The 23,908-nt window shown below is 37.0% G+C and overlaps 1 protein-coding gene across 1 annotated transcript in view; it reads left to right on the top strand.

Moving 5' to 3' along the window:
- Positions 1-15,093: 15,093 nt before the first annotated feature.
- Positions 15,094-23,908, top strand: part of LOC145664295 (maltase 2-like) — a 77,062-nt gene continuing 68,247 nt past the window's right edge. Inside the window, exon 1 of the mRNA XM_081730834.1 lies at positions 15,094-15,446. Coding sequence (XP_081586960.1) covers positions 15,227-15,446 — 220 coding nt within the window. The 5' untranslated portion in view covers positions 15,094-15,226. The remainder of the gene's footprint in view (positions 15,447-23,908) is intronic.

Below are 23,908 nucleotides of genomic sequence, written 5' to 3'. Positions count from 1 at the left end.
TTTACATATTTCTAAGCACTTCTTACCAATCCTATTTCCAACAATTCTCCCCCCTGTACAAAAGAAGAATCTAACCTAATAAAACAAAATAATCCTATGACTATAACATCCCTCATAAAGTCAATCTATACCTAATTCTAATTACAAAGTCAATAGTACCGGTAATCAACCTAACCTAACAAAGTAATGAGTAAATATGTTTACCAAACCTTCTCCACATTCTATCTAACAATGAATCAACACACTCTTATGACCTGGAAGCCTCTTTCAATCTATTATCCAAATGCATATACCAGGTTGCTACTTTATTATCCAAATTCTCAACCTTTAATGCATTTACCTCCAGTTTTTTCTTTATTTTTCCTATCTCTACTTGCAGTTGCTCCAATATTTCCTCACGTTTTTTCAACTCCCCAAGAACTAACTTCTCAAATATTTCATTCCGCTTTTTAAGTTGTTCAAAATCATTATCTCTCTTTTTAAATTCCTCTGCCAACAATTGCATCCATTCGACTTTACATTTACAATTGTTCTGTTCCAAAAGTTCTGTTTTTTCTTTTCCTTCTTCCATATTATCCTCTTCAACTTTTTTGCTTGCATCTTTCCCTGTTGGTTCTTCCTTTTCTTCTTCCATAATATCCTCTTCAACTTTCTCGCTTTTTCCTTTCACCACTTCTACCGTATTCTTGCTCGTAATAACCTCCGACGAATTTGACTTGCTATCTGCAACAGTAGGTGCGTTTTGGTTGTCTAGAACTTTCTTACTCTTTTTCTCTTTCTTTTTATACTTCTTCCCGCACGTTATCATATGCCCATCGTTGTCGAGCACTTCATCATCTTTCTTAGACTCACACTCAGCATTTACCTTTGGATTATTGTTTATTTCTTTCTTGTCTTCATTGTGATTTATTACTGTAATGCCCCGTTCGAAGCTTTTATCCTTATTCTGTACTGCTGCGTCAATTACACCCAAATGTTGTATAGACTGGTCTGTCGTGGGATGTGCCTCTACATCGTTCTTGTTTGAGATAAACGAGTTGTTACAATTTACACTCGCATTTTGCAACGGACTGATAGAACTGATATCCATACTTGTTTGATCACTACCATTATTATTACCTTGCACTAATTTTGTTTGCGCTTGTTCTATCGGCTGAACCCTATTTGAAATCTTTTTATGTCTGCATGCGTAGGCGAAATGATTCATTCCATTGCAAGAAAAACATTGCTTTCTATACGCCGGACAGTTCTTAAACTCATGATATTTCTTACACCTTCTGCATGGAAACTTCCAGTTCTGATATGTAGGCAATTGCGAACACCGTTGACAAACAACTGGTAACCCTTGCTGTCTGTTTTGTGATTGGTTAAAATAAACTTGAGCATTAGCACCCTCCATCTCGCAAGCCAGTTGTACTGCTTCTGCAAACGACAATTTGTCTTTAGACAGTAATACATTACGTATTTGATTGCTACATAATCCAAAAATTAATTGATTGCATAAAGCAAGTTCTTCATATCTTTCAAATGCACAGGCTGAAACAGCGTTCTGAAGATCTGAAATAAACTGCACAACACTTTGCTGGTTTTGTTGCTTCATCGAATGAAATTTGAAACGATGTGCCCATTTGCTGCACTTGATGTCTGAATTGGCCATGACTACCTTATGACTTTGATCTTGCTTGAAACCTGAAAAAGTTGCCATAATATTTCAATTCGGAAGCTTTGTTCAAAATCGACTGCGCCAATTGTTAATACTTTTAAAAAACAAACAGATGTATTCACTGCTCAAAATATTAAACCAAAGTCAAAGGATGCAATAATCTATACATGTGTAAACCTTCTTAGCAACTATGCTCCATCTTATTATATATACAATAAATACTTTCGTTCCTCTATACCTCTTTATTATTAATCTGTGCCCAGTGCACTCTTTACTTATCACAATTCAGCTTTGTCATTCAACAGCTATTACATATTTAATATGGACAATCTCTTCATAATTATTCATATCGCATACAACTTATACATTCATCGTAATTCTAAATCTTATTTGCACAGACTCTTTCATTAACTAAATAACGGACATTTACATATTTCTAAGCACTTCTTACCAATCCTATTTCCAACAGGTGCCAAGGGAAAATTTATAGGAAATTTCACGTTTATGTGTCTAATGGTTTCGGAGATATGGCGAACGACAAAAAAAAATCATTGAAGTCCCCTACCCATTCCCCTTAGAATAAGTTTTTTTTTCGCAAAATCCCGTTTTATTTGTAGCTTAGGGTGCAAGAGTACCCTTTATACAAAAAAATTATATGTTTTATAGTTTCGGAGATCTGAGAAACCTCCCCAACCCTATTTAAGGCTTCACCCTCCCTTAGGATAAGTAATTCCCAAAATCTCGCCTTATTTGAGACCTAGGATGCAAGGAGAATATTCATAGAAAATTTCAAGGCTCTATGTCTAACAGTTTCGGAGACCTGTCATACGGCCAAAAACTAAATTGAGTTGATTTTGAGTTTAACGTCCTTTTCAGCAGCGAGGCTATATGAGACGGGACCTACTGATTAACGTGTAATCCGAACCACATGAGCTCCCGCCGGGAATGACAAAAAATATTCAAATCTTTTCCCATCCCTTTTAGAATACGTATTTCGAAAATTCTTGTCTCATCTATAGCGTAGAGTGCAAGAGGGACACTTCCACAAAATTTGAAGGTTCTATAGTGCGTCCAGTAAGAGAACGTTTTTGACAGCTCTATATATATACTGATCTGGTTCTGAGTTATGCACACCTATAATATCGTATCGGACGTATTTGGCTGAAGGTATTGCAAACCATTCGTTTTCCACAGTGATCCCCAGCTGATCCTTCTTTACTGGTGGGGTACAGTCCTTTCCTCTCAGTCATTTCCCCGACATCCCAGAATATTCCATTGGTTTCAAATCTGGGTAACAGGGGGCATTACATTAACTGGAGATCAGTACAATGTTTCTCGAACCTCCCTGTGCTTGTCTATGACCTGGAGAATTGTCTATGGGTGGACAGTTGTCTTGCTGCAAAATGCCCGTTCTACTGGCATGAACTATAGTCATGAATGGGTGTAGATGGTTCCTCAGGTTGTCCACATACCGGTTGACATTCAGAGATCCTCTTACGTGGACTATTGGTTCCAACGATGCCCAACTGAAGACACCTGAGGCCACAACAGACCACCAACCTTGCAATGTAGCAACCTAACATGCGGGATCCATGGCTTCAGTGCTGTTGTTGCCAAATTCGGACTCTCTCGTCGACACGATGCAACCGGAACTGGATCTCAGCACTCCAGACTACCCGTTTTCATTGTTCCATTGTCCAAATCCTGTTCCTTCGAGCTCATGAAAGTCATTCAATCCGATGGCAGCTTGTGAGCAGGTTACTAGGATTGGTCTGCGCCTCCTGAAACGAAGTCGATGCAGGGAACGTTGAAGCGTCCGTGAAATAATACTTCGAATAGATCCGTCGTTGAGATGAGATGTAATTTGCTGCAATGTCTGGCACCTACTGCTTCATACGATACGGTTCAGCAGGCGCAGTCCATGCTCATTGAGAATACATTGTCCTTTGCACTGTAACCAATTCCCGGATGTTTTCTCTTTGCACAATCTTGACACACCCTTGCAACTGTGGTACGCAACAACTCCAGTTGACTTGCAATCTCTGAAATGGAGTGCCTCATTTGTCGAGCACCAACGACCTACTCTCGGTCAAACAAGACTAAGTCCCATGTTTCTCTCGTTCCGCTTGTCACGATTATTCAGCATTAAAGCCACAGATTCTGTCTAGTTATATCCCCAATGCGACTAATCAGGACAACATATATGTGGGTGTGACAATGCCAGAACTTCAATTAATGAGATGTGCACGTCAGTATAATTACATATATTGTGAAGGGCTCAGATTGGCTGTTCAAAATTCACAGAAGGGGAATAAGAATTGCAGGGTATATAAAGAGATATTAATTATGTTAATGAGCAAGAGATTTTGAAAGTAATCAAGACCAAGATGCTAAGGCGTACAGATGAGATCTTAAAATTTTATTGATAGCAAAATAAATAGAAGAAAAAACTCGTCTTCTAAAATGTGAAGTCTGGACTAGTAGCTGAAATACAGAAATTATATCTTATTTACCTCCCTTAACTTATCTCTTGTATAACATAATTATTGTTTCGTGGGTATGTCTCATTCCCTTATCCCTTAGGAGATGTGCTATAAACTACCATAGTTATAGCAGATACGTACCAAATGCAATTGCATTGGTTGTTTTCTGTAAGAAAACATACATATATTCACTACAGACCTACCTTCACTGGATCGAGAGAGGATAGTGTTTCTCCAAAACTTCTCTGTGCGACATAATAACTATTTATTGGGCTCTTCAAATGAAAAAAAAAAATTGCAATATATATGCGAGCAGAATTTGGCACTAGTACAACGTAACCAAAAAAGTTCTTTTTGTTTTTGATGTCCCATTAATCGTGCGCTGACAGAGAGGAAACGAAATGACGCACGTGCCTGCCAAGCGATAGGGACATAGTTAGACCATCGATCTTCAGTAATACAAGTTCGTTGCGCACACACAACAGTTATAGCTCGTCCAGTGTCGAAGCAAACTGGAGGCATCGAAGGAGCTTGTTTGGATGTGTTTGTTGTGTGATTTTAAAGTGTACCTGCTAGCTGCCACATCAAGTCGCCGTATACCAGGCATTTGGAAATAATGCTCTGAAATAACGCATCGCCAACCATCCGCTCCAGAAATTCCGTTCGGAGATGTGAGCCTTTCGAATAAACTTCGCAAGGAACAATTACATGTATTGGATGAGGAGGCCCTGAAAGCAGCCATCGAGGAGGACAATGGTCTAAGTGTGAAGAATTTGCAGAAAGGTTCCATGTTTCCGCTGAAACAGTCAGATTGTATTTGCATGAGATAGGGAAATTATACAAGTTAAGCAATACCTCACACATTGTTGGCAAACAACAAGGTACAACGAGTGACAACCCGTTTGTCCTTGATCACTCTGTGCCTAAAATATTTGATCACTTGCTCACTGATGTCAAAAAGTGAGTCCTCTATGACACTCTCAAGCGTACCAGACATTGCTTATCGCCATACGACCTTGTTCCTCACACATTAAAACCACCCCTGCACCCACGAAAGGTTATGCTCCCTGTACGGTGGAATTGTCGGCAAGTGGTGCGTTACGAGCTTCTTTCACCTGGTCAGACCATCATTGCTGACTTATACTCTCAGCAGTTGCAAAAGGTGCACCGTGCATTGTGGCAGAAGGAGCCGGCATTGGTGAATCTCAAGAATGTGCTGTTCCTGCGTGACAATGCCAAGCTACATGTGGAAAAGAGGATAGAGGGACCTTTCAGTAACTTGGCAAGAAGACATTGTGCCATGCTATATATTCACCGGACGTTGCGCTAACATAGCGGATCTTATTTCATTCCCTCGATAGACACTTTCGTGGGAGATCCTTCGCAAATGAGGGAGACCTGCGGAACGCACTTACGGACTTCTTTGTATTCACGACCGTCGAGTTTTATCAGCAGCGTTTTGTGCAGCTGCAGTAACGTTGGCAAAAGGTGTTGGATGCCGATGGAGATTGCTTCGAAACCTAAAGCACGTACCGTCCTCTGTATTGCTCTTTGTTTATCACTGCTCTAGAACGCAAGAACTTCTTTGGTTAGCGTACCTTATAATTTCACATTATTCAGCAGAGATGAAATTTATATTACATTTTATCAAGCATTCTTGGATTTAGTTAGCTCCAAAAAATTATGAAAGAATAATTGTGAATGTACTTGATTTCTGATTTCAAATTCCATATATTGTTCAAATTCTGGTGGTCTTCCGTTTCCTTCACTGTAGTATCATTCTTTGGAGCTCCTCGTTACATTCTTTTCCTATTGGGTGTGAATAGGGCCGTCGCGTGGGCGAGGCGACCGGGCCAATCTCCCCGGGCGCCGAAACCAAGGGGGCGCCGGGAGGACAAGTCAACAAAATTCAAAGAATTCAAATTATGGTGGTAAATGATTTTTTTTAAAATGTTAAATCAGATATTTTAATAATGATCAGGCCACGGTAAAGTAAAATTACCGGTAATGTACAGCTAGGATTATTCACGTAGGGATGTAGCCACAGGGAGGCCCATCGGGGCCAGGCCTCCCCAAATGATTTCCTGGACCCTCAAATGACCAACTTTTAAAACATCATCGTGGGATTACCTTGCTTCAGTCATTTTATAAAAAATAAAAAAAATACATATAATTAATAATTTATCGTAAATTATTTACCGATCCTTACCGATCGAAAAATAGTATGGTATCTCTTCCGTGTAAGGCAGCGTTTTCCAACCGGTGTGCCGCGGCACACTGGTGTATCGCAAATGGACCGCTGGTGTGCCGCGAGAAAATCGAAACAAATTATTAATTGTATAGGAACCAAATCGCAAGACATAGGGGAAAATGTATATTTGTATTTCACATAACTATAAAACTCTACTATAAATCTACAATTTTAAGTTTCATACTGTGTTACTTTTCTGTACATTTTTAATGTTGAAAAACGTATTTATCATTGTTATGACCATTATCGCTTCTTTATTGTTGCAGACTATTTCTTAACTTGAAATTTTAACATATCATTCAATAAATTCAACAAAGCAAACATGTATACAAATTGCCTACATTTGTTCGAAAGAGAAAGTGGAGTTTTAAAACCCGAGTCCTATATTTCATTGCAATTGTTTTCTATTTTAAAATTAGAATAAAAAATATGCATAATGATTTACCACGGGGGAAAATCAGTGATCGAGCTTTCTTCTCTGTAAGAAGGAAATCAGTAATCACATTAAAATACCACGGTATTATATATATTTACAAATAATAATAGTAATTATATATATATATATATATATATATATATATATATATATATATATATATATATATATATATATATATATATATATATATATATATATATGCATACAGTGGCGGAGATTGGACGTTAAAAGTGGGGGGCAAGATATGATCTGAATATTTGTATATCAATGTTAGCTTTCCTGGTTGATGCTAACACTTCGTTTGACGAAAGGTTGTATAACTAATAAGATACTATCTTCTTCAGTTAAAATACTGTATATCGAATTTTATATTTTATTAAGTAAATTGACAAGAGAAATGAAATGAAATTAAATCTTAAAGTTTTACGTCCCACAGTTATGCCGGTTAGGCTAAAGGAGACGGTGATGATGAAAAATGAATGATATGGTGGAATGAAGAAAGTGCGAGGAAAAGGGAGAACCTTGAGAAAACCCACGAGCACGGTGTTTGTCCACCACAAAGTTCACACGGCGCGGGCTGGGATTGAACCAGAGACCCCAAGCACCGGAGGTGAACGCTGTACCACTGAGCCACCGCGTCCCCCTAAATTGACAAGAGAAACGCAAGTAGATACTAGCCCTTTGTACTCTTATACAACGAAGGTGTAAGAAGAAATTTGATTCATTGCTCATGAACATGTTAAAATTCTGTCTGGAAAATTGTATGATCTAATTATTTAATAACAAATTTGCAAAACAAGTAAATATAAAGGATAATATTAATCACAATAATGAATAATGAGCCTTGTTTTGCTAAAGTTATATTGAAACTGGGGATTAATGAACATCTTATATTTTTAATTCTACACATGCTGTTAAATGTATGTTATTACTCTTAGAAAGACAATAAATACTACAAGCATATGCTACGACAGACATTTATTCCGAAGTTGGGTGTCCGCTTTCGCCACGTTTTTTCGCTGTCATCTCGTTTCCACATTTTGGCGCGGGAGACCCGGGTTCGATTCCCGGCGGGAGCTCATGTGGTTCGGATTCCACGTTAATCAGTAGGTCCACGTCTCATATAGCCTCGCTGCTGAAAAACGCTAAACTAAAATCAACTCAATCAACTCAACTCGTTTCCACATTTACTGCAATTTGTTATTAGGTTCATTAATCCGTGCTCTTCACAAACTTTTAAAAGATTTTGTCCGTTATCAACATATTGCTTCACAAATGTTAAAACTGTTACTTCATTGCCCTTGCACATTCGCCATGTTGATAACATAAATGCTCGTTACTTTCCCACAATGCAACTGTTTGGTTAGCTTAGTCCAAATAGTTCCCTCCGCTCGCGGTATAGTCCCATGTTTTTAAGTGCTTATATATAACAAACAAACAGATTTTTCGAGACCCTTATATATTATCAAGCACATAAACGATCAAATTATCCATATCTTTCCTGTAAATTTTAAAAATTTTGCTGGAAACGGAAGCCCAACTTCGGAACTTAACCCCTACGACATTTAAATAAATACATTTGCAGCTTCCCGAAACATGTTCATTGCCATTAGGTGCAGTTTTCACTTTCTTGGAATACATCTAAACTCAACAATCTTAGAATTACTCCACACTCCAGTTATACTAAATAATCCTAAAATCTAGAATTCTGTTCAATTCACTAAATTTAGTTGTTTATACACTCGTACACCCCTAAACACATCACTTCACACACTATTACACTGCAAAACAATACAAAAGATAGAAGTTGTTTTTTGTTATTTTCTTTTTAATCAATATTCCTTACTATTAGAAAGAAGAAAAGACATTTTATGAACTGACAATTTTTGTGCAATTAAAGAATAGCTTGTGAAAAACTTTTCCTTTTTTTCCTTTCTTTTTTCGAAATGATATCTCAATTAGTTTCAAAGCGGCTGACTAACATATCGAGCTCTTGTAAGAAGAAATGAAAGTATTCTGGAATTGAGGAGCTAAAATAGGTTAATTTTGGGCCATTTTCCGTGGCAATTAAAACGTAATTCGTGCAACTTTCATAACTCCACGGAAAGACAACCAATACGTACTCACGTAACGGCAAATATTATACATGGCATCATTTTTTCTATGAACCAGTAATACATACAATAACTTTACATTTCCAAATGATATACAATAATGGGTCACTTCAAAAAAGTGAGGGGGCAACTGCCCCCCTTTGCCCCTCCTAATCGCCGCCCATGTATATATATATATATGTGTGTGTGTGTGTGTGTGTGCCGCGAGAATTCAAGTTAGACCTGTAGTGTGCCGCAAGTTGAAAAAGGTTGGGAAACGCTGGTGTAAGGAATGAGTAGATGCACAGCTTGCTTTCACATCTGCTACAATTCTCCGTTTTGTCACGCCTCAAAACCACTAACTGTAACATTTTTTTTCGCTTGGTTCATTGTAGCTGACCCCCCTCAAATACGACGGGTCACTCTTAGATAAACTTGGCTTTTTATACCCCTGATTATTCAACTGCAACTCTGCAGCCCTCTATGAGAAGAGTTTTTACCTTGGGAAACTGACCGAAATCTGCTACTATTGACTTATCCGTATAACAGTTTGGTACAAACTGAACAAACTTCAGTAGAATTCAATAACATTTCTGTATTCCTATTGCGTTCAAAAATTCTCAAGTAACACCACAATAACTGCAATATTATAATTATCTGCTTATTTTGACACCACTTAATAATAACCGGTTAGCATCACAAATACAACTTCGCACGTACTTTCCAATCAATAACAGAATTTTTTTTTTCAGTCCTTCAACTATGTACTAACCTCATACAACAACTGTGTTTATTAACTATCAGGGACGTAGCCATGGAGGGGGCTCAAGGTTCCCTCCCAACGAAAATAGAAAAAGAAATCTTAATAAATTCAAATTTATATTATTCTATATTGGTTTTAACTGAAAATATTTTTTAAAAAAGGCATTACAATGCAATTTTAAGGCTTAAGTTTTACGAAAATTTTCAAGGGGTACTGCTGGACCTCGTGTACTCGGAAGGGTATTCCCAGACCCCTTTTCTCGATGTCCGTGATGCTAAATTACTGAAAAATTTATGTGTTAATCGCAAGGAAAGGAAAGTTTATTTTTAGAGATTGGCACGAGCGAGTTTTCATTGAAACTCGACTCGACTCGAAACAGACACCTTTGAATTCGACTCGAGAACTGGGCTCGAAAAATTTCTTCCAACTCGATTTGAATTTGACTCGTGTTTCGACTCGAGTCGAGCCAAAACGAGCCAAATCTAGCCAAATACTGTGTGCAACCAGGGGCGATCCAGGGGCAATAGCCCCCAGCCAGAAGAGGAAACTTTCTTATTTTATATATAAATAAAAGCTATTCCAGAGTTTGGAGGTCTTAAAAGTAACTCTAAATAACAGTATTACAACCCACCGCTCCCCAGAAGTACGTCCTGGATCCGTTCCTGTGTGTAGTTTCAAATACTTTCTTCAAGTACCGTATCCTACATAGAAATATGATTATTATCAATGATACTACTACTACAATCTTTATTATTATTATTATTATTATTATTATTATTATTATTATTATTATTATTATTATTATTATTATTATTATTATTATTATTATTATTATTACAACACCGTGTATAAACATGAATGATAGGCAGTTTGTATCTGAATACTAGAAACTAGTTCACTGCTGACCTCGGTAGTCGTGAAGTCTAGGAAGCAAGACATCGTTCACGAGGTTCTGGGTTTGAGTTCCGGAGGAGCAAATATCGTTAAAAGTTAGAGGACGCCGGCCAAATATGTTCAAACCTGCTCGGCTCGGGTTTAGGGTTCTCAACGTCTCTAACGGTTCGCCTCACAGCTCATTCACTATCGAACCGAACCAACAGCTCACCCAACCGAGCCAGCTCGAGCCGAAACAAATCGAGCTGATGGCTCACCATAACCGAGCCGGCTCGAGCCTATGGCTCACCTGAAATGAGTCGGTGCCTCATCTCAACCGAGTCGGCTCGAGCTGCTCGCTCAGTTGAACCGAACTGAGCCAGTTAACATCACTACCTGGGTTGGGCTTCTGCTTCGGCTTAAAAATTAGATTGTGCAGATCTCAGCCTTGGTGGTAAGAACTACAGTATATACCGTTATTTACATTGGTGCTCACGACATTTGAGGCTCTCTCGTTATAAAAATCCATTGTCGTCTTGTTAATTGAGACGAGATGAGATGGAGCAGTGTCCCATCTCGTGAGCAACACTAAAAATATTCCATATTACTGCTTACATTTTTCATAGATTTCACGTTCCAGTCTAATTAGGCCATGATTTCAAAACGATTTTAAACGAGCTGAACGACCGAGTCATTTATTAAATTCGACTCGACTCGAAACTCGACCTCAAAACAGTGACTCGGCTCGGAACTCGACTCGAGAAAATTTCCTTTGACTCGACTAGAAACTCGATTCGAATTCGCTTCGAGTTTCGAGCCGAGTCGAGTTTTACCTCGGTTATTTGTATGTTATTGGTATGTTCTAAGCTATTATTATGTTGATGTATATCAAGTTCAACATAAACAAGAATAGCACTCGATTTCAATAATTCGAAATCATGTTATCATTAATTTATATGTTTTAACTACGAATGCCATTCACTTTAAAAATTGACATAATACCAACTTATTTTATCTTAGATCATGATCTTACATTCCATATTTAAATCTAGAAGTGCAGAATAAATTCTGGTTGTTTTTTTATAACACACTAAAGGGAACCACGTGGGAATTCTCGCCCTGGGCGCTTACAACCCACGCGACGGCCCTGGGTGTGAACTGACATTATTTACCCTTGCTTTGCTGGAGATCAAAAGTACCACCTTCCAATGTGAGAATTGTGTTGTATCTGCCTCCACCAAGAGCATAGAAGAGAACTTCTGCTCTAAACTCTATTGTATAATAATAGCACCTTAAGAGATGATAAGCAATGCACTAGAACACGCTAAGGTCTATGTATCATAGACTGTTTAAGTAAATTTTGTTGCATACAATCACTACAATTCATACATACTTTTCTGAAGGTTTTGGACATGCATTTTAGTAATATAAGTACAGTAGTAGCAATATATACTGTAATATATGTAGCAGAAATATATACGTTCACGTCTATGTATTACTTCATTCTATTAGATTATCGAATAATTTCACTACCGCGTCCAGATTGGTTTACACAGCACATTTTGAAATAACACTATTGAAATGTCCTTCTCAAAAAATATATAGGCCCCTACATATTAAAGTGTACAGAATTACATTGTAGCTGTATGGTGGCACAAGAGTAGAAATAAGACTTAAGTCTTTCCATCTTGCTGTCTGATACTATTTCAACATTTGAAGTTCAAAATATAAGCAATGATTAGCATTAAAGACTTATCACAGCGAATAGCCCGTAACTTCCGACGTGTCTTGAACTGTGAACTTTTCAAGACTCTCCCGTTAGTTCTCTCGCCACTTGCTTTGCTCGGCCTATGTATGCCGCAAAAACAAGTACTCGCACACAGGGCTGGATTAACCCATCTGGAAGCCCGGGGCTAGAAAATAGGATGCGGCCCCTACTGACTTTGCCTGACACATTTCTGTGAAAGTTCAGTGGGAAAATTAAGGGAATACAAGTTATTCTACGACATCAACCATGTCATCCATTAGTTGATATACCTAATGGAACTTTCGATGTGGATGTAACAAACGAAGAAATTTGTTTCACATTTTACCTTATAGTGATGATTGTATCTTTGTATAATTGTCTTTAGACAGCCAGTGGAGAATTTGATCAGAGTGGAGGCCCGCTCTACAGCCCCCTAAGCCCCCCCGCCTTTAATCCGGTCCTGCTCGCACACGATGTGCTGAAAATCAAATGAACTCACCCTATTTCATCAACCAACTTGGGTGTTCATATGCTCAACTGTAGCTTCTTGATTTGTTCTGTTTATGTGTTTTCGCCCGACTTTTACTTTACTAGTGCTCTGTCTGCAAGAACCACTTATGCAATGCCAGATTTAGATTTGATGGGGCCCTAAGCTATTGAAAGGGGTCCTTTATACGTCAAGCTTTCTTCCTCAGCAACAAAATGTCCCTATTTTTTAGGTTTGAATATATGCTATATGCTAATTTATGGACCTAATGGATATCTAAATGGAAATAGGGGCCCATTGCAAACAGGGCTGGGAAACGGGGGTACCAAAAGCGAACTGCATAACACGGGCCTCATTACAAGTGGGGCTGAGAAATGGAGCGCTATTTTGCTTCATAAAAGCCCAGTACATAACAATACAAAATATCATTTATCTTATCTGCTTATTTATGTTTCTCTTATTTGCTTTTTCTTATCTTATTTGCTTATTCTTGTTATTTGGAAATTACATTACAATCATTTTTTTTCTTTATTTTATATGCCCCAAAGTAAGGGGGCCCTAAGCTATAGCTTGTTTAGCTTATACGTAAACACGGCACTGCACTTACGTAATAATATTTTACAAACTATCTGTAGTTTTACATTGATATCTCTCACACTATAGATAGTATAGAATTAAAGAGATAATTAAACAATAAAAGCGAGTTATAATTCACCCCGCTGCTTCCCATCCCTACACAGTGGCTACATCTGAAATTCTACACAATACTGTAGGTCTATGCTAGACAGTACCGTATTGAATGACCGAATGGACACACTGATACAAACATTTACAAAATTTGCTAAAAATGCCGTAATTACTGAAAGTGCTGAAAGTTAACATAGATAATATCAAGGGTGCCGATCCTGCGGGGCCGGGGGGCGGGCCCCTCCAAAGTTCATGTGCTCCCCCTATTGTATTTATGAATATACAATATTTGGCATAATTTGAATGTAATTTGTCTTAAAATCCTCATATATATATACACCTTCTGCATATGAATCCCCTCCCCCCATTTATGGATAAATCGGCGCCCTTGGATAATATGTTACATTATTACTATCTGTAGTTTTACAATGATATCTCACACACTATAGATAGTACAGAAAAGAACAATGTTTACATATAAAAACAACGAAGTGACAACATCCAACTGTCCAGAACATCAATGTTTCTTTCTCAGAAGCAGCTGAAAATACAAGGCTGTTCCACAGATCAAACACATCCCTCTCTCAATGGAGACAACCAATTTTCTTAACTTCACAATTAAAATAAAGGCTATTAGAAAAGAATATACAGAGATAAACGCGATTAAAACAAATTTTAAAGCAATTCTGTAGTTTCTAATTAAAATCTTTTAGGACCCTTCTTTCTCCGAAAAGGGAGTTATCACCGCCTCCACCGGTGACAAGCAGTAGCGGATCTAGAAGTAAAAACTGGAGGGGCAGAACCCAGACTATGAGTTAATACTATAAATGCATGAGTAAATAACTATATCATGAGTTAATACTATAAATTTTCAAAAATATATAAATAATAACTTAAATTACTTTTGTCACTCAAAAAACTGGGGAGGCCTAGGCCTCGGTTAGATCCGCCGTTGGTGACAGAAAAAAGAAGAAGCGAAAGAGGCTGTAGTTGGTAGACGCATTAGAACAAAATTCCTATATGAAGTCGAAGAAAGCTGAAAATCGTGGTTCACGTGAATTTCTCAATTGCGCCAAGTGGCCTGGCAATAATGGCAGAACATTTATTATGGTGATAATTAGCACTGTAGCCAGGGGTAAAAGTGAGGGGAACTCGGGGGGACGCCGTCTGCCCACTTCCAAAAAATATAGGGCGTCCCCCTACTTCCAAAAAAAATACAATTGGTAAAGATAGGCACGTGGGACGGCGTGACATCATGTGTTCCCTTACCTCTTCAGATCCACTTTTACCCCTGAACATAGATCTGTAAGTGAAAATAGTATCTTAAGTACATAAGCAGATACCTGTTTCATTCTTCTATTATATGTAATACCGGTACCCAAAGCAAAAGCCTACAAACCGCCTTTGTTTCAATGAAAAGTGCGAAGACTAAATTTATCAGTATATGAAGATAATGCCACTAATTATATCGAAGCGTAGTTATTGTTATGTCGAAGAAAGTCAACACTGTCTGCAAATGATGAAAAAAAAAAGTTAATTTAATTTTTATTACGCAATCGTCGCCTTATGTATCTTGATGACCTCGCGTATACTTCTTTTTCTCACTCCGCCGTCATTTTCGGTCACGCTAAGTTTCAAACGTTTATTGCTGTATATAAATAACAACCAAAATAAAGACAACAGAAAGTTTTTATAAGCCAAGCTCTACGGAAATAATCGTTTGAGCTCTGTTTGTATTATATGTTGCTCCAGTCGAACACAATGTTGCAGGATCGTTTAGACAAAATATTTGCGTTCAGTTTTGTTTTGGTGCATTGTGTTATTAGTTGTGTTATTTGTTACCGTTTTGAACCCAGTGTTGAAGATAACGAGCTCGATTGGTGGCAAACGACAACTATTTACCAAATTTATCCAAGGTCGTTCCAAGATAGTGACAACGATGGAGTTGGGGACTTAAAAGGTAAACTTTATCACATATGGCGCTTTCAGTGCACAAGGAAATCAAGTCCAGTTTTGATCACTTTAGACATAGCCTACTTTATGATCTCTATCTGAAATTTCTTTCAAAGCTTAAAAAAATGTTGTCTAGATATTGTAAATAACAATTACAGTGTAACGAATAGTGTTAATTTTTTATGTACTTAAGTGTACCGTACAAACTTTGTACCTTTTTCTCGCAACTTTAGTAATGTGTCTTCATTCCCTTGTGCTCTGAACGCACCGTGTTAATTTTGATTTGATTTGATTTTTAGTTTAACATCCCTTTCAGCAGCGAACCTATATGAGACGTGGACTTACAGTTTAACGTGGAATTCGAACCAAATAAGCTACCGCCGGGAATCGAATCCGGATCTCGCACGCTAAAGGACACCATGTTAATATACAGACAGCAAGAAAGGTATCAATGTATTAAAAAAGAAAAAAAAAATGTTTCTGGAAACACTCCGTAAATAAAATAAAATCAAAGTTTGGCATTCAATCAGGTGTTAGACCTATATATTTATTTTTGGAGCAACTTTCCACTGTTATGCAGTGAGGCAGAGATGGAGTGGGTCAGTAGGCCGTGGGTCAAGATTTGTGAGTCAGTGGGTCGTGGGTCAACAGGACCTGACCCATTGCAATCCACCACCTACCGTGACCCACTCTGCTCAGTGCATTATAGACAGCATCTTCTGAATACTAGTCAATTTGTCTGCGTTTTACTTTCAAGGTCTCCATTTTTCTTTCTTTTTCATTTGTTGCTATTTATTTACCTGAGACGAGTATACCTAAGTGAAAAAAGAACTTCAGGGACTTTTAGATATTGATATTCGTACTTGCAATAATAGCAATAGGACTTACTACTTGGCTTTCGAGATACAGCCTGTGCATTTTTAGAGGAGCTGACTACTGTAAAAAATGATATAATAATTAAATTGTAATTCATCGAAATTTGGCTCATAACAAACACTTCACTATTTTATATCGTAAAGGTCAGATCCACTGGTATTGTAACAGAGCGGCGCTTGACGGTAGAAATTCAAACTCCGATTAGTGGTAATTTCACAATCTGGTTTTATTCCAAGTGTAAACTCTTTAGTCAATGAAGAGGAGGTCATGGATCATGGGTCAGAGTTGATGACGATAGGTTTTGGTCGGTGGTGGGCAGGGCCGTGCTGGGATACTAATGAGGGCGGTGGACAAGTCTACTAAAAGGGCGTCATACAAACAGGAATATATATATATATATCTATATATATAAAAGAGAACGCACAAATCCTTTGTTACCTCATCACGCTAATACGGCTGAACCAATTTCTTTTATTTTTGGGGGGTTATTAGGATTTGGACCCTAGATGGTTTTTATCATATCACTTTAATTTTTAATTACCAGTGTCTTGAGATAATTGACCATTCAAGTGTCCATAACGTACAAATCCTTTGTTAGTTCATCATAGGTAAAAATAAACGTATTTATATGCAACCCGCATGACCGTGTCACTCGGCGGGTTAACATAAATGACAGGCGATATAATGTTAACATTTACTGCAATCTACTATGGTTTTTATCATATCACTTGAAAGCGAAAACTTCCGGGGTGACCGCAGCGAAGCGGGGCGGGTTAACATAAATGACAGGCGATATAATGTTAACATTTACTGCAATCTTCTATGGTTTTTATCATATCACTTGAAAGCGAAAAAGTAAAAATTATCTAAGTAACAAAGTTTATTGCGTTCCGGGGTGACCGCAGCGAAGCGGGGTGAACGCTGCTAGTCTTATATATAAAAGAGAACGCACAAATCCTTTGTTCCCTCATCACGCTAATACGGCTGAACCAATTTCTTTCATTTTTGGGGGGTTATTAGGATTTGGACCCTAGATGGTTTTTATCATATCACTTTAATTTTTAATTACCAGTGTCTTGAGATAATTGACCATTCAAGTGTCCATAACGTACAAATCCTTTGTTAGTTCATCATAGGTAAAAATAAACGTATTTATATGCAACCCGCATGACCGTGTCACTCGGCGGGTTAACATAAATGACAGGCGATATAATGTTAACATTTACTGCAATCTACTATGGTTTTTATCATATCACTTGAAAGCGAAAAAGTAAAAATTATCTAATTAACAAGGTTTATTGCGTTCCGGGGTGACCCCAGCGAAGCGGGGTGAACGCTGCTAGTATATATATATATATATATATATATATATATATATATATATAGAGAGAGAGAGAGAGAGACTTTGAAAGAAAGTATGGGTGCCATTTAATATCAAAATCATCACCAAATTTGTTTTAGTATTAACGTAAATAGTTAACCTCGAATCGAAATCTTCTTTACTACAGAAAAAATTTTTAGTTCCTGTAATAATATTTCTGTCAAATAAAAAGAAGCTAAATATATCAACAACTTAATATAGCACGCCAATGGACGCAGGAGGTTCATTGCCGCGTTTACAAAAGCTCTCCATTGATTTCTGTCAGCCAACTGAACCCAGTTTCTACTTTATATTTCAATCTCTGCGAGAACCATTTTAATATTGTCCTCCCATCTGCGCCTCGATCTTCCTAACGGTCATTTTCCTATTTGGATTTCCAGTTACAACTTCGAAAGCGTTTCTAATTTCTTCCATTCTGGCTAAATAACCTGACCATTTGAGCCACCTAAACTTGATGACCCTAACAATGTTTGGTAAACGGTATAAAATTATGCAGTTCCACCTTATGAAGTTTCCGCCTTTCCCCAATCCCGTTCCTTTTAGAGTTCGAATATTGGTTTAAGAATCTTGTTTTCAAATACTTTCAATCTGCGATTTTCCCTCAGAGTCAGTGATCATGTTTTGCAACCATACAGCACAACAGGCATGACTATCGTTTTATATTTTGAGTTACAAACTCCTCACCAGAATTAGCAACAACAAAAGATTTTTAACTGAATAATAGCACGAAAACCCCGCTTTCAGTTGACATCAAATTTTTTAGTGATTATAGTTTTGGTCTGATAATAATGATCCTAGATATTTGAAAGTATCCACTTTGTCGCAAGAAAATATAAGTTGGTATTTTAACGCATCCATAAAATTAAGAATTACGATCCCGCCAAACTTCCGTTAATTTAGTTTTCTCTGCATTAACTTTTAAGCCTATATCCCTGCAAGCGTTAATTAAGATTTCTGCATTCCTTTCTATTATTCTATCATTCCCTATTAAATTTACATAATCAGCATACGCCATAACCTGGCAAATACAATTCAGCTCTAGAACCTGAGTGCTATCTTTGATTTTCCTTATAGTGTTCTCCAGAACAAAGTTAAATAATAATAACGACAACGCATCTCCTTGTTTCAAGTGATTCTCAACGTGAAAGCTCGTGAACAAGAATTTCCCTACTCGAACCTTATTTTGGGATTCATTTAAACATATCTCAATTAATCTACCTTTTTCGGTATTGCAAATTCTGTAAGCATGTTGTACAATGTTTCCCTCCTACCAGAGTCTAAAGTCAATAATTGATGTGTCAGGATGTTGTATTCTCTCATTTCTTTTCAAGTATTAGTCGAATGGTAAATATCTGTTCGATAGTTGATCAATTTTACCTAAATCTGGGCTGATAATATCCAATAATTTCATCTGCGTATGGAGTCAATCTTGCTAATACAATGTTTAGGAGGATTTATTGGATGTTGACAGAAGAGAAATGCCTCGATAATTATTAAATCTGTTTTGCTGCTTCTGAACTGGAACAATGATTGATTCTCTTCACTTTTGTGGTAATTCCTCATTGTTCCAGATAAGGAGAATTAGTTTGTGTATCTTGCTCTACAATTTTTACCCTCCAGTTAAAATTAAGTCAACCAGAATTTCGTCTACACCCGGAGATGTATGTTTAATTTTCTTAAATAGCGATTTCTAGTTCTGTCTGGTTAGGTTCTGGAACATACGGTTATGCTGCATGCATTTAATTTTCTCCACGCCCTTTAGTTTTTGGCTATGTGTTAAGCAAATCATCAAAGAAATCTGTCCATCTATTTAAGATGCTATCTGTATCAGTGCGAACTGCTCCTTTAGGTTTCCTTAATATATAAGCACGAAGTTGATAGCCTTTCTTAAGTTCGTTGATGCATTTATCCATGTCCCGAATGTTTTTGTTTTCACTATTATCTTCAAGTTAATTAATTTTAACTTTCAAAAGTCGCGTTTCTTTGTTCTAAAAGTTTTAGAAGTTTTCTGCCAGATGACAATGAAATTTTATGTAGTTATTTCATTATTATGTAGGATTTTGTAGCCAACGCTGTTTCTTCTGTTTTCTCTTCTCTGCTACTTTAGTACATTTCTGGCTGAACCATGCTTTGTTCCTACGTATTTCTGCGTGACCCAATATTTCTTTTGCTGAAATTTTTATGTTATCTCTAATTTCAACCAAGTATCTTGAACACTAGTGCACTCCGAACCTTCTAAGAACAAGAATCTATTCGACACTTCAATCTGGCTCCCCTCTCACCTGACTCTCCTCTACTTTTTTTTTTTAAATAAAATAAACCGCTCCGTTTTCAGATATTGAATATTTACTTTATTCAACGATAGTCTCCCTCTTACTATCACAATCAACTCCTCTGAACGACCGAACATCAGTTGTGCTAGACTGTTCTTTTCTGTCTACTAAAACATGATCAGTTTGAATATGTGTTTTTCCATCTAATGAAGTCCAAGTATCTTTATGAATTTCGCGATGTTGAAATTTTGTAATCTTCACGATAAGGTTTCTGGATATTGCACAGTTCACGAGTCTAACGCCAATGTCACAACCTTCCTTATGCAAACATTTATTCCCTATGATCGGTTTGAAAATACCCTCTCGTCCTACCTTCGCATTGAAACCGCCTAACAGAATTTTCATATGATATTGCAGGAGATGATCAAATACCCGTTCTATTCTTTCGTAAAAACTGTATTTTTTTAAATCGCCATCCTTATTTTCTGTTGGGGCATGTGAATTTAAAACAATAATATTACACTACCGACCCTTAAGGGAAGTGAAAGAAAATCTATCATTAACAAATTCAACCTATGTAATTGCCTATTGTGAACGGAAAGCCCTGTTTCTAGTTGGTAATTTTTAATTTGTTCCCCGTAAAAGTACGTAAAATTTCCCGACTTGACTCCTCCATTTCCTTCTCATCTAACTTCCTGATATCCCACTATATCCAACCTCTATTTCTAAACTCATTTTTTACAAATTTTAACGCGCCTGTCCTATAGGAACTTCTTATATTTCATGTTCCAGACCTCATGTCGATTTTACTTTGCTGAGTTCGTGCCAAGTTATCAGTTCTAATCAGAGGATTCTGCGAACTTATATGAACAATCCTTTTTTTTTACAGGATGAGGTTGTTAGCCTCACACCAAATTCTCAAGCTGGATTATCACCCCTTGTCTGTCCGCGACTGCTTACTCAGTATATTCGCAGCTAACCTCTATATCCCAGAGACCTTCTCCTCGATCCACAACCTGAGGACGCGCCGTGCCGTGGTGACAGGAAGACCACATTTTATGGAAATTAATACAGCTATATTTCAGAAATACAAAAGGTACTGATTATCCGAACACTGCTTTAAAACACACAGGAGCAATCAATATGCTCGGATATATGGATGCATATTAAGACTGTGAAAGCTTCGATGCCGTAAAAATCGTCAATTAGAGACTAGTGTCAGTGTAGTATTACATAAATGCATCGTACGTTTGACTATCCGAACTATTCTTGATGTATCACATTGTTTCGTTTCATAGATATATAACTTTATAACATTTTTGTAAGTGATTATACTCTTTACCTGTTCTCTGCCAAAAGCAACTGTTTGAATTCATAATACAAAATTGAAATTCAGAAGAATAAAATAAAAAACAATAATCTGATATTTCGCAGGGCATCTTATGTAAAGGGCGCTTGTATTCTTCACAGGTTCTGTACTACCAATCACTATTTGAATTTATTATACAAAGCTCGTATACAGGATAACTAAAACCACTTATTTATAATGTGATGTTTCGTAGGGCGCCTTATGTAAAGGGCGCACTGTATCTTTCACGGGTTCTTCGCAAACAGTAACTGTGTGTATTCATTGTACAGAACTGTGCTATATAGAAGAGTAAATAAAATCGTTCATTTTTGATATGGTCTCGGAAGGGCGCCTAATATAAAGGAAGCACTGCACCTTTCACGGGTCCTTTACCAATAAAACTGTAAGAATTTATTACTAAAAACTTGTACCTTTATTTATACTGTGATATTTCGGAGGGCGCACCGGGACACGTCCCGGTGTTCCGGTGGGCCAGCACGGGCCTGGTGGTGGGTCACGGTGGGTGGAGGATCAGTGGGTAATTGGTAGAGTTTTCATTGATCCACACCATGTCTGCACTGAGGTTAAGGGAGACGGTGATTATGATAATGAATGAAAATGGTAGAATGAAGAAATAGGGAAGAAAGAGAAGAACTCCAAGAAAACCAACCTACACGGTGTTCTTTCACCACAAAGTCCCTTGTCACAAGCTGAAATCGAACCAGGCGCCCCTCGCACCAGAGGTGAAAGCTCTATCATTTTCTAACACTGAGCTACCGCAACCTGTTAAGCGTTATTATTAAAATTAGTATTCTTAAAATGATAGTGTGGAATCCGAACTTAATCCGTTGTAAATCGTTCCAGTTCCACGATAGGTTTTCTCCCCTAATAGAAATTGGGTCAATCCATTCCTGAGTCCCGCATATTCGAATTTTCAAAATGATTTTAACAGTAAATATTTTCGATTTTAATGTAAAATATTGTATTAACAAACAATAATATTTGAATATGGCGCAGATTGTCACTTGGAAGAGAGTTACCTTACCTTAACTTACCTTTCGAGTGTCTGATTTTCTGGTGCCTGCCTTCTTTTCCTTTTGTCATGTCTTTTGCTAATGTACACTCATGTCCAAAATTATTGTCGCATGTCTATAAAGGTGTTGTTCAAGGAATATAATTTGATAATGAATTCACCCAGTATTTCTTATAATGTTAGTATGTGTATAACTGGCAAAGGCATGTATGTGATAAATTTTATGTCAAAAGAACAGTAAATAAGAATAATAAAACGAAAATAAAACTTTCTTGTCCATTTAGCAACATTTTATTTTACTCATTATAATTTTCGTATTTATAATTTTTTTCCTATGAAATTTACCACAAATATACATTTCCCGATTATACACATAGTTTCAATATTAAAAGTACCCTGCAAAGTCATTATCAAATTATATTCTTACAAGAAGACAGTTATAAATATGCGACGATAATTATGAACATGAGTGTACCACTTGCAGAGGGGTTTGGAGGTAATTAGTTTTAGTGTCTTTCAGTCTCATGTCGGCGACCATATTGAAATATTCTAAAATGTTAGGGTCTCAACGACTGCCTGGCTTTTTGCTGAGTAGATGCTTGATTTCAACAGTGCGAAAGGTTCGAATTTCAAAGCAATCGGATTTCAGAGGCAAAAATTGTTCGAATTTTTAGTTCAGATTCCAAGCTGTGCAATGTCTGGTCGTTTGGATCTGGAAACAATAGTGTATTATTATTATTATTATTATTATTATTATTATTATTATTATTATTATTATTATTATTATTATTATTATTATTATTATTATTATTATTAATATTAATATTATTATTATTATGTGCTTTTTAAGACTCGTTTGTAGTTTTAGTTTACATCAACATGTTCGAATGAAATTGTTGTGTTCAGTGTAGAAACAATTACACAATTCTTGGGAACACACAATAGTTTATAGGTTGGTTGGTTACAGTGATGTAAAGCTAAACTTTTGATAGATATATGCTCGACCGTTTTTAAAAATATAGCATATAAACATCATTATGTATGCACGTTCTTTCGTAAATTTATTGTGAGTATACACTGGACTTTTTTGTAATAAACAATAATTTTAAAGAGGAAAATCGATAATTTTTTCTCTGAGGTTGACAACTCGGAACGTTACCCACTCTTCCACCAGAGGCACGTAAAATGTAGACCACCCATGCAATAGTAAACACATCCTTTTTCTAACTCCCCCCAACTTGTATATTCCTATCCTATTAGTGTCGCCTGAAGAAACAACAAGTGTGTAGCGAATCATAACATGTTCCAAACTAATTCAATTTGAATTGTTATAGCCCTATATTAGTGACTTCACAAAGATCCAAATTTATATTAACTTCAAATAGTTTTTAAATGGGATTTGAACTCGTAGTAGGAATATCCTGTGATAGCCTAATCCCTTAGACTACTAGTCCACACCAAGGCTTAACCTTTTAAATTTACGGGGTATTCAAGACAATCGTAGGCTATATGTTCACGTAGGAAACTGATGCTAATTCCCTAATTAACATAGATGCAT

This window comes from Thermobia domestica, chromosome 11 (assembly GCF_964235325.1).
Source record: "Thermobia domestica chromosome 11, izTheDome1.hap1.1, whole genome shotgun sequence".
Classification (NCBI taxonomy): domain Eukaryota; kingdom Metazoa; phylum Arthropoda; class Insecta; order Zygentoma; family Lepismatidae; genus Thermobia; species Thermobia domestica.
This window is presented reverse-complemented; position numbering and strand designations above follow the sequence as displayed.